Source organism: Convolutriloba macropyga, chromosome 4 (assembly GCF_964194025.1).
Source record: "Convolutriloba macropyga chromosome 4, txConMacr16.3, whole genome shotgun sequence".
Classification (NCBI taxonomy): domain Eukaryota; kingdom Metazoa; phylum Xenacoelomorpha; order Acoela; family Convolutidae; genus Convolutriloba; species Convolutriloba macropyga.
In genome coordinates this window covers 36,231,070-36,243,268 of record NC_134471.1, presented here as the reverse complement: position 1 = coordinate 36,243,268, position 12,199 = coordinate 36,231,070, and the positions used below count along the sequence as shown (strand labels likewise).

Genomic DNA, 12,199 nt, shown 5'->3' with positions numbered 1-12,199 from the left:
TCCGTTCAGCAATCTCAATACATGGCAGAGATCATTTTTAATTGCATCTCGCTCTACAGTTGCCATTTCTGTGCAATCATCACCATGTAATGGTAAGTAAGAATGTTGCTCGTATTTATTATTTAAGTAAACCTGATCAATATGAGGAATTCCAATATCCTCAATAGCGTCAATTTGACCCTGGTAACCCTACGAAACTAAAGATTCTCCGCAATTCAAATTCTAAAAAAAATGGAATTTCAATTATATCATTGTTCTTCTATATATTAAACGATACTGCACTCTATTTAATGGGGGTGATTGCTTTGTTTTTACAAAAATAAACGATATAAATTTGAGCAACAATTTGTTTATGTGATCGGGAATGCCAAAATGAGGTGGTGATGTCTATATGGTATAATCGCCGAGGATACTTCGGGTAAAATTTTTGTATTTTTCGATTGTAAATAGAATTAATCGCATTAAATTACTTCGGACTATGCACATTATTTTAGGGAAAACTCGAATTCATGAAAGCTATGGTGTTATAGATCAAGGGTAAGGAAATATGAATTAGTCCAATTACAAAATTGAATCTGTTCCGAATCTGGCCGGGTACAAAAGGACGATTTACTACAGTCATCATTAAATTCGGCCATTAATATCAATTTTTATCTAATACACGTTTGTAAACCTTCTAGATATGTTAAAATGATATTTTATTTAGATCTGTTATTTCATGGGTTAAATGACTGTGTAAGTCTTTCAACAATTCTGCCTCATTGCCCCACTACATGAAATCTAAAACCAAATATATAATAAATCGTCACCATACCATCATCTTTGTAGTTTGATTTTATGGTTGTGGTAGTTTATGTGTAGTAAATGACATTCTTATATTCAAATATTTATCGTCCGTTTGATTTTCAGTTTTTAAGACAGTCTCATAATCAACGGGAAAACATCTCAGCCGTTCAAATTTCTTAACGCAGATCCAAAATAAATTCGTGTTTTCAGTTTAAACCTGCCATACTTGAACAGATAAGTTTGATGGGAATTTGAACTAATAAGAATGAAGAACAGCAGTTTAAAAGTTCTCCAGCCATTTGGTGGGACAGTAAGTTGCCTCATTCTGTAGTTGGTTAAGTATTGTCTGCAGTGCTTCATAGCCTTCGTCCTGTGACGTCATATAAACAAACTCGTCCATCAGGTGAATAAATTTGTCATTGATGTGAACAGAACGAGCAAAAATGTTGTGGATTTCCTCCTCCTGAAATTAGATAATATCAGTAATCCACATCAATTGGCATTATTCAACGTTTATGGCAAGATCTTTTAAGCATCTCACTTAAACCAGCAAAAAACCATTCTTCTCTATGCACTTTTTAGTAAAATTTGGAGTCTCAAAATTATTGCATAGGGAAATCTTTCAGGATTCCTATTATTATTAGAGTGAGAACTTTCAGATATCAGTTAAATTGCAATTAAATGACATTTTACAAAATCTTGGTAAAATTGTAAACGATGCTACAATAAAATGGTTCCGTTGAAAGGCATAATGGTTCTGTTAACAACTAGAGTCGAAAACAAAAATTAAGATTGCAAGAAGTTGTATAATTACTACAATATCCCAGATTGAGGTCCAGAATCAATTTTTTGTCTGATCAGACTGTCCAGACCGAAATGATCTCTGATCAGACTTTCCAGGCGGAAACTAACCCTGATCAGACTTTCCAGACCCAAGTTACCTCTGATCAGAGTTCCCCGACACAGATGGTCCCTGATCAGACTTTTCAGACCGAGGCGTTCTGATCAGACCATCTTCAGGCCATGGTCCAGACTCAAATTCAGACCAATGCCCAGACCTGAATCAGACTATGATCAGACTCAAGTGCGCTCGACGAGGTTATGATCAGACCCAGTTGCGCTCGAAGCATTCATTTATGGTCAGACCCCGTTGCGCTTGCAGCCATTTATGATCAGCCTGAAGCGCGCTCGAAACCGGCTCTGATCAGACTCAAGCGTGCTCAAAATAGTCTGATCAGAGAAAGATTTTATATATGAACAAATCTTTTAATTTTGCTTTAATATATTCATTTCATAAAAACTGATGTTTGCAATATTTAATTCCTCTAAGGAAAAACCAACTATAAAAATATTGCTAAAGAAAACAAATTCCAATTGTTGAGAATATTTTTCATTGTTTAGACACTTTTCATAAGAAACGTCGTGGTCTCTAGTTAATCGAAATTTCCGTTTGCTATCAGCTGGACTCTTTTTCTGATCAGAGCCATCGAAATTTAGATGAGTCCTTGATCAGAGCGCTGCTTTATTGTAGCCTGTTGGCAGAGTCAACATCTCTCAGTAAAAAAAAACAAAAAAAAATTTAAAAAATGTTTTTTTGCAAATTACTGTTCGACTAAGAGTTAAAAAATTGATTAATAGAGTTAAAAAATTGATAGCTAAAAATTTGATCAAAAAATTGACCAAAGTCCCCTACCCTACCTTTGAGGAAAACAAAAATAAATCAACAAGCACAATATGCCGAGCAATTTGATAGTAGTCAAAATTTTCAAACACCTAATTTCTCGGTTTTTTGACAATAAAAACATAAAACTCAGACAATGAGTTAACTGAAACAACTAATTAGACAAATTTTACCCCTTGAGCAGACTTATTTCATTCAATAGGCATCTCTGAAGGGCTCAACAAAACGGAATCGACTTTTATGGCAAATTGATTCCAGAAATACAAATCACAAAATTGGATTCAAATTCGAAATCTTAGTATCTTCTTGCAAAAATTGGTATCAAATTCTAGCTGATCAAAGTGCCGCAGCTTGGTGCCTTGATGTAGAATTTCAAAAAACAGAAACTTACAAATTCCTCTAAGTTTTTCTAGACTTCCTGCAGAAGGCGTAAGCTTACAAATTCAGTGCAAGATTCCAAAAAATTGCCAAAATAGAGTAAGGCAAATTTTATGCAACTTTTCAACCACAAGGAAATGAGTAAGTTAAATTTAACTACTCAGGAATGTAATAAACTTTCCTTGTAGTGTACGGACCGAAAAATTATTAGATTTGGTATGCCCAAAAACGTAAACTGATTTAAGATTTTGCAACCGTAGATAATTTTCAGGAAACCTTAGAGAAGTGACAGGTAAACTTCATTTTTTAAATAAGATCAATTAAAACACAATGCCGTTTTCCAACAAGAATGTAGAGGACCACTGAATGCAGTCTTCTTATTTTAATATTACGAATTAGCTCAATAAAAGTAAAAAAAACTGAATGACAACTTTCTGGAGTTTTAGCTAAGTTCAAGACTTCTATGAAAAAAGACGAATCGTTTCTATGTTTAAACGTTTAACAAATTGTTGTGATAGAAGCATATAAGCAAACCAAATCACTTGAGCTGCTTTAAAAAATCGCTCATTCAACTTTGTATAAATATAAATATAACTTCAATTCCGGATATCATTTGTGTTTCCCTATTTCGCATATATACGTCGTGTTCTAGATTTTTATTTTCCTGTCGCTTGAGCCTGCTTGTCACTTGAGCCTGCCGAAAACAATTGACTGAACACAGAGGGTGAACAAAAATGAGGAATTGGAGCACTAATTTTATAAAAAGCAGAAAAGTTGCATATAAGTTTTTAAAATTATTTTTAAGAGCCACAAAAAAATTTTGAAGCAAGGAACTAAAAAGCAACATAATGTCTTTGTTTGACCGTTGCAGTTTTATTGGAATTTTGTCTTTTTCAAAATCTGTGAAGATGCCCCAACTGTTGCCACCTCTATAAAAATACTGATCAAATCGCTTTGAATTCAATTGCTTATATGTACGGAAAGACCCAATCGCCACAGGAAAAAACTTTCCATTTTCAAACACTCGCAATCGACAAGATTTTGAAACCAAAGTTTTTGAGGAGCCAAGATAAGGAAATCAGAAGGTTGCCGTACTTGGCTAACAAAAGTTACAAAGTTGTTAAAATTTGTAAAAAAACATATTGCTAATGATTTGTTTCCACTTTTTTGAAAGGCGAAGCAGGGTGACCTGAGTTTGTGCCCCAAAATTTACAAACTTTACATTTTCTTAAAATAATGAACACAATTGTTAAAAAAATTAGGGAATTGCTAAAGCAAAAAAATTTAAGTCATGGATGTCATGGTTTTTGCTAAGTTTACAGTTCAGCTCTCCTAGAAAATTTCAAAACCCAACGGCTTTGAATTATTCCATTTCAAAGTTATTGAAAACCACTGTAGTAGGGCAGGAAATTGGGATAACTATTTTGTAATGGAGACGTAAGATGAAAACTGCATTAACTCAATGAATTTCAAAATTTTAATTTTCACAGATAAGGAAAGAATTGCGCAGTTTTCCTTTTGGGTCCACAAAACTATGGAATCTGATATTGTCGCTAATCAAAAATTAACTGTCGAGACTGTAGAGGTACAATTTGTTTTAAAGATTTTCAAAATAATTGTAAAATTTTTGTAATTATACTCCTGTACTACTTTATTCGTAAAATTTTTTTTAAATCCCTTCGTGTAAGCATGGAAATTTTTATGATCGCTGCTACAAATATTATTCTCAAACATAACTAAATAACGTCGGCATGATTGCCCTCAAACGACTGGCGATTTGTTGGCTTCGTCAGTACCTAGCTGCACGGCTTAGGGAAGCTAGATTTAGTTTAATTGAAGGGGTGGGTGGGATAAGTATAAGCCGGGTAGAGGATGAGAGAGGACGAGGTGGACGGTGTTGTAAGCGTGATTGTTACAAACTTGTTACAAATTAGAGCGCAGCTCTAAAATGATTGTTACAAATTTTATTTGAGAGCAATTAACCGTTACGGACATAAAAGACCGCAAACCATCATCGGCATATTTTAGCAAAACGTTCTCCAAAAACTTTGCAAATTGGAACTGAGTTGAGTCAAGATTTCATTACACACATGTTGAGCAATCTGTTCTTAATCAATCCAAGAGTATCATAAAATAGCTACAGCCGAGAGTTGGTCACCCATTTTACCTTCATGAAGCGTCCCTTATTGGTGGAGTTTCCTTTCAGTTGTTCTCTGTTGGGTGCTGCCAGGAAGACAATGTAGGGTCGTATAGTGGCGTTTCGGATCTTATACAGCGCCTAAACCCACACAACTGATATATATATATATATATATATATATATATATATATATATATATATATACCGTCAACACTAATTCAGAGTGAACGTTTTTGGAATTAAAGCAGAAAAAAATTGATAAAAATTGCTAGAGAATTCGATAAAGCAATGCTGCGGCTCGGCCAATGCAGTAAACCAGGAGGATGGATAGGTTACTCGACTGCGATGAGGTCACTGAGAATAACTCACATTTGTGAAGACATTATAGCCCCCGTTATGGTATACTTAAGGTGCTTTGTGTGGAGGGGACTATATTTTATGCAAACACTAAGCTGGGGGAGTGAGGTTACAATGGGCAAAACCAACTTTTGTATATAGGAAAATATGGCATTCTAGACTCTACTGCACGGATCTGGCATTATAAAAGTTGCACCGTGAAGGTTTCAGCCTTAAAAATCGAAAAACCGGAATATATTTCTGCAAGTTTACCTGGTCAGGGCATACAAATACACAGGTCCTTCCTGATTGGACAGCCGCAACTAATGAGTCAACCGAAAGACCGTAAAGAAAGTCACCATTCTGTTCTATACTGATGAACTTGGATGACCTCTCCATCTCCTGGAATTGGTTAGTGGTCACGTGGATAAACTGCTCAGTTTGATAATCGTTATTGTTGTTAGGGGATTTGGCAATTCTGTTTGATGATTCGTTGATGTTGCTGAACATGTTATTGTTGTTTATGGATGCAGATGACAATGGCGTGTTTGTGGGTTGAGATGATGACGCGTTTTGGGAATTCATCGGGGCTGTTAATGAGGGTTGAGTAGCTTCTATTGCCGTTTGTGGGTCCTGTGATGACGGGCGGGTTGTGTCTGAAATGATCCCGGAGATCGTAACATTTTGATTACAAAAATAAAGCAGCCACCACTTTTTTGACAAAAGATCTTCAATTTCTTCTGGAACATGCGCAATAAAATTGACGGCGTTTTTATTGTTAACATCTTAGCATTCCCGGCCCAAAACTTTCATCAATGCAAGGTGATAGGATTCCTCAAATTAAATCCCATATCAGCCCGCGCGCGTTAATCCTCCGAATTTAACTTGTTTTCAGAAGAATCGTTCAAAAAAGCGCTGAAAATATTGAAAGCTACTTTTTCCCTGCGCGCTAAGTTTGAATGGAAATAGCTCACGCAGTGAGGGTAGTGTAGTTGATTGTGGGAAGTAGTCACAGAGGCGTCTCTGTAAGGCTGCCGCGTCCCCAAGAAGTGCACTCACTATCACCAGAGGTCTCACTTCCCCTGCCCAGTGATCTGGTGCCACAGGAGAGATCTCCTCGTAACTCAGCACACGAGGCATGTCTGGGGTATCTGTAGATATTATACATCAAAATCGTATACGTTAAATTGAGGACAATACTGATATTATTTGGCGAAAAATGACGCAAAAAAGAGGCCTTGGATTCCAAAAAAGAACATTAATGCTCACAAAATGAACCGTCTTGAGATATGGGGAAAAATAGAAAAAAGACAGCTGAGAACAGACTATTATTAATGCACTGCAGATTGAAAGCCTAATGCAGCTCCGCTGCGATTACCGAGAAACAAAATTAATTTTTTTAAATGAAAAGAACAGTAATAAATACAAATGCAGGCACAAAAATAGAGAAAAAGGAAGTCAAATATCTTAGATGATATAAGGAGCAAAACTTTTATTCTTATGTGAAACATATCCTTACAAAATTGGTCCAAAGCATCAAATGCTTGTGGAAATTAAGATAATATATTCCCGAAAAAAACTTTTATTCATCTTGATTATGTCCAAAGTAAGTAGCCATTTGCAACACTCAGTGATTCTTTTGAAGAAAGAAAATGTTTTCATTAAATTGGAAAAAACAACTTAGCAGGGGAGTTATTAACTCATGCTATCATCTATCCAAATTGCTAAGTTCTTGTGACCGAAAAATTGAAAGAAAATATTTTTCCATTGCGCTTAAAACACTCACGTGCACATTTTAAAATGCCGAAAGTCTGCAGTGCCAGAAGTCGCTCTTCAGCCAGAAGTTGAATTCCGTTGACTTTCGTCATTTCAAAACGTGCGCGTTTTGTGTTTTAAGCATGGTTAACTGACTCTGCAGAAGTCACTTCGAAATTCTGACCTCATATCTCGAACCGCTTCGTGGTTACCCTAGTCATTGACCATTGCAGTTCTTATAAGATCTTACAAGATTCTTACCAATACTACATATCTTGTAATTGCTTATAAGATGGAGCATATCTTGTAAGATCTTGTAAGACATTGCATATCTTGTAAGATCTTACCAGACAGAGTGAATCTTGTAAGAGGTAAGTATTGTCTTATAAGATCTTACAAGATTTGCTCTACGGAAGAAAATTGCAAAACTTATAAGATGTAAGATTATTTACGTAAGATCTTGTAAGATTTGGTTTGCATATGAACATTGTAAATCTTATAAGATTGCTTGCCAAGTGAGTGGTTTTTACAACTGGGACGGTAAAAAAGTGATTCAAATTAAATTAAAAAAAAACGTTGGAACATAAGGTCATGTTGGTATCACCTGAAATTCGGAACCCAAAATAACGAATTAATCCTACATATATGAGTAACTTAGATTTGTTGGATAGTGTTGAGTATCCCTATACATATTTCTGTATAGTTTTGTGGCGTTAAAACGGCCATTTTTGTCCTGTAAGAGCCGAACCAAGCAGAAATAAAAATTTTTTCTCAAATTTAATGGCTGAGTGGTGTTTTGCCCAATTGAACCACCTTTCTGGTGTGCTTTTTGTGTTTTCTAGGCACTATTTAAGTTCCTGAAGCTCATGGTATGTTTTAAGGGGGTTAACTCAACAATTTTTCATTTTTCATGATATCGGCAAATTTCGGGGAGTGTTGTTTTGTGTCAAAACACACAAAACATCATAGCCTTCATGGTGAGGTGGGAAATTTTTTCCCACCTCCCCATGAAGGTTTTCCGTGACCCAGAATGTCGATGTGGACCAGAATTACAACCACAAATACTCCGGCAACCCTGTTTCACGTTGTTTTACGTCAGTTACGGAGATTTTGGTCTTCGATTTTAGCCAAAAAAATGGGGTACAGAACAGTATTCTGCTAACATCTCCTAAAGTACTGGACAAAATTAAACGGGAGTGGTCGCATTTTGTTAGCACTGAACCCCTCTTGCTTGCAGTGTTTAGTTGGTTTCCCAAATCGGCCTTAGCAGAAAGTTATTAATGTTTAAAGTTCAAAAAAGTCGAATTTTTGGGCTGTTCTGGGTGACCCAAATTTCGGTACAACAAAACACGCGATTTACCCAACAAGTGTTAGTGTTTTAGAATCCCCAGTTAGTCAGTACTTTTCAGTACTTTTTTGGGACTGATAAAAATACAGAGTTCCAGTAAAAGTGCTGATCAAACGTTTTGACTTCCGATAACATAACATTTTTCACTGATTCATGGTGTATTTGGCTAAAATCGTAAATGGTCAGATATATCAACCTTCTAATCCGTTCTAAAGACAACCTATGGCAGATCAAAACTCCTACGGAAGTTTTCACACAGTTTAAAGACAAACAAGGGGTTCCAATATTTTTTGCCTTAAGAAAATTTTTCTCTCAGGCATTTAAGGAAAGTTTCATATAACTTTGCCGTGGACAACGTATTTGAAAAAATCGTTTCCACAAAAATAGTTCAATGATCAGTTCAATGGTTTATTCTGTTCACACTAAACTTGAATGACGTAGTAAGCACTAAAAAAGTTCAAACAAAAGCATCCAGTACGTTCCACCGTTTGATAAATAATGATTTAATCCAAATTTTTCTCTGTAAATCAGAGTTTTCTATGAGTCCCTTAACTTTGAATCATTATTATGTTGTAAGTACCACAAATAACTATTTTCAATATGATATTGATACTGATAAAAAGACATACTTCGAGTAAAAATGTCGATCAAACGTTTTGACTTGCGATAACGTAACATTTTTCACTGATTCAAGGTGTACTTGGCGAAATATGTAAATGGTCAAAAAAATCACCCTTCTAATCCGTTCTAAACTAAACCTATAGCAGAACAGCACTCCCACTGAAAGTTTCACACAGCTGAACGACAAAAAAGGGGTCCATTTTTTGCCTTAAGATAATTTTTCTCTCAGGCCTTTACGGAAAGTTTCATATAAAATTTTGCCGTGGATAACGCATTTGAAATACTCGTTTCCAGAAAAAATAGTTCAATGATCAGTTCAATGGTTTATTCTGTTCACACCAAGCGTGAATGACGTGGTAAGTACTAAAAATATCATAAAAAAGCATCCAGTACGCTCTAGCATATGATATATAATGATTTAATCCAATTTTTTCTCTGAAAAACCCTGACTTCTATGGCGAGGTGGGAATATTTTCTCACTTCGCGGTAGAGATTTCCGGTGTCCAGTAGCTACCAATTGAACTTATATTGCTCCCAAAATTACGTCGGAGCCCCATATTTAAGTAGTTTTCCAACAATTTGCGAAAAAGTTATGTGTATCAGGAAAACAAAAAATGGGGTATGTCGCAAATGTTTGATCATTTCTTCCAAACTACTGAACCAAATTGAACAATCCAGAGCGCGTTTTGTTGCTACTGATCCGTTCTTGCTTGCCAAGTGAGTGGTTTTTATAACCGGGACGGTAAAAAAGTGATTCAAGTTCAATTAAAAAAAAAACGTTGGAACATGAGGTCATGTTGGTTTCACCTAAAATTCGGAACCAAAAAAACGAATTAATCCTACATATATGAGTAACTTAGATTTGTTGGATGGTGGTGAGTATCCTTGTACATATTTCTGTATAGTTTTGTGGCGTTGAAACGGCCATTTTTGTCCTGTAAGAGCCGAACCAAGCGGAAATAAAAATTTTTTCTCAAATTTAATGGCTGAGTGGTGTTTTGCCCAATTGAACCACCTTTCTGGTGTGCTTTTTGTGTTTTCTAGGCACTATTTAGGTTCCTGAATCTAATTGTATGTTTTAATGGGGTCAACTCAACAATTTTTCTTTTTTCACGATTTCATCAAATTTCTGTGGATGTTGTTTTATGTCAAAACACACAAAACATCATAGCCTTCATGGTGAGGTGGGAAATTTTTTCCCACCTCACCATGAAGGTTTGCCGTGACCTAGAACGTGCAAGTGGACCAGATTTACACCCACAAATACGCCGGGATTGCTGTTTCACGTTGTTTTACGTCGGTTCCAGAGATCTTGGGCTTCGATTTTAGCCCAAAAAATAGGGTACAGAACAGTATTTTGTTAATATCTGCTAAATTACTGGACCAAATTAAACGGGAGTGGTCGCATTTTGTTGGCACTGAACCCCTCTTGCTTGCAGTATTTGGTTGGTTTCCCAAATCGGCCTAATCAAAAAGTTATTAATGTTCAAAGTTGAAATAGTTCGAATTTTCGGGCTATTCTGGGTGACCCAAATTTCGGTACAACAAAACACGCGATTTACCCAACAAGTGTTAGTGTTTTAGAATCCTCAGTTAGTGGGGAGTATCGCCATATATATTTTATATGGTATTTTATGTAGTTGACATTGTCAATTTTGGCTCTGAATGGCTGTCACCCCGCTTTTTTGACCATTTGGTACGGTACCTTATAATTGCTATAACTCCTCGAAGAATGTACCGATTGGGCTCATTTTTGAATATGATGCGTATCTCAAGCAGTGCTACAAGCTGTACTAAGGGCGTTTGTTTTTGTTCAGCCGTTTTAGAGAAATTGGCCAGTACACTTGCCCACCGTTTTAGCCCCAGAAGCGATTGACACCATCCGGCACCATCCGGCACCAGTTTTGAATCTCTGAGTTTTGTGAGTTCAGGTTACAAAATTAGTGTTCTGAATAGCCCGTCTAATGGTGATTCTGAATATGTATACTTTATATAGCGTTTTTGCAGGTTTAGAAGTTCAATTTTGATTCTGCAGACCGAGTACTCTGCTTCTTTGGCCATTTGGTACGGTACATTTATGTTGGAATATCTCCATGTAGAGTGAACCGATTTTTGATCTGTTTGTTGATTTGAACTCAGCTTGAGCCGTACTTGAATCCCTGTAAATAGCGTTTTGTTTCTTTGAGCCGTTTTCGAGAAATTGGCCAGGACACATACCTCCATTTTGGCCAATTCGTGTCCGGTACCTTTGCTTTATGTACATGTTAAACCATCAAAACTCGCTGTTTTAGACTCCATAGTTAGTTCGTTAGATTGCTCCGATAATGGGGATTGTCCCCATATATATTTTACAGGTGGTTATAACGAGTGGTTATTGGTTATAGTAGAGAAACAGGACCCGAAATGGGTCATTTTGGTCATTTTGGTCATTTGGTACGGTACCTTGATGTTGGAATATCTCCTCGTAGAGTGAACCGATTTTTGATCTGTTTGTTGATTTGAACTCAGCTTGAGCCGTACTTGAATCCCTGTAAATAGCGTTTTGTTTCTTTCAGCAGTTTTCGAGAAATTGGCCAAGAAACATACGGTCATTTTCACCAGTAAGTGACTGGTACGTTTTACGTTTCTACATGTGAAATGTTGAAATTCATTACTTTGACTCCACGAAGAGGCTCGTTGAACTCCATTTGTAATGGCAAATCTCCCCATATATATTTTTTACCTCATTTTATGAAGTTCTGAAGGTCAATTTTAGCTCTGAATGTGGGGTATCTCTCTTCTGGGGTCAGTTGGTACGGTACCTTATTTTTGCTATAACTCCTTGAAGAGTGCACCGATTGGGCTCATTTTTTAATATGATGCATATCTCAAGCAGTGCTACAAACTGTACTAAGGGGGTTTGTTTTTGTTCCGCCGTTTTAGAGAAATTGTCCAGTAAACTTGCCCTCGATTTAAGCACCAGAAGCGGTTGACACCAGCGACCTTTTTGACCTTGACAAATTTTATCAGATCAAGGAGTTGTCCAAATCGAACCAAACTCGGTATGGAGTATCCTCTGTGTACCTAGAGTCTAAAACAAAAAGAATTTTTGGTATAGCTTGCCTAGGAAAAAAGTTAGTTTTTCATACGGAAATTTGCGAATTTCGCAAATAAC

General features: G+C 36.3%; 1 protein-coding gene across 1 annotated transcript in view; it reads right to left on the bottom strand.

Annotated features, from left to right (window-relative positions):
- Nucleotides 1-768: 768 nt before the first annotated feature.
- LOC142337646 (uncharacterized) overlaps nucleotides 769-12,199 on the bottom strand; it is a 66,337-nt gene continuing 54,906 nt past the window's right edge. The window contains exons 15-16 of the mRNA XM_075387033.1: nucleotides 5,013-5,123; nucleotides 769-1,249 (exon numbers count right to left, since the gene is read on the bottom strand). Coding sequence (XP_075243148.1) covers nucleotides 1,067-1,249; nucleotides 5,013-5,123 — 294 coding nt within the window. The 3' untranslated portion in view covers nucleotides 769-1,066. The remainder of the gene's footprint in view (nucleotides 1,250-5,012; nucleotides 5,124-12,199) is intronic.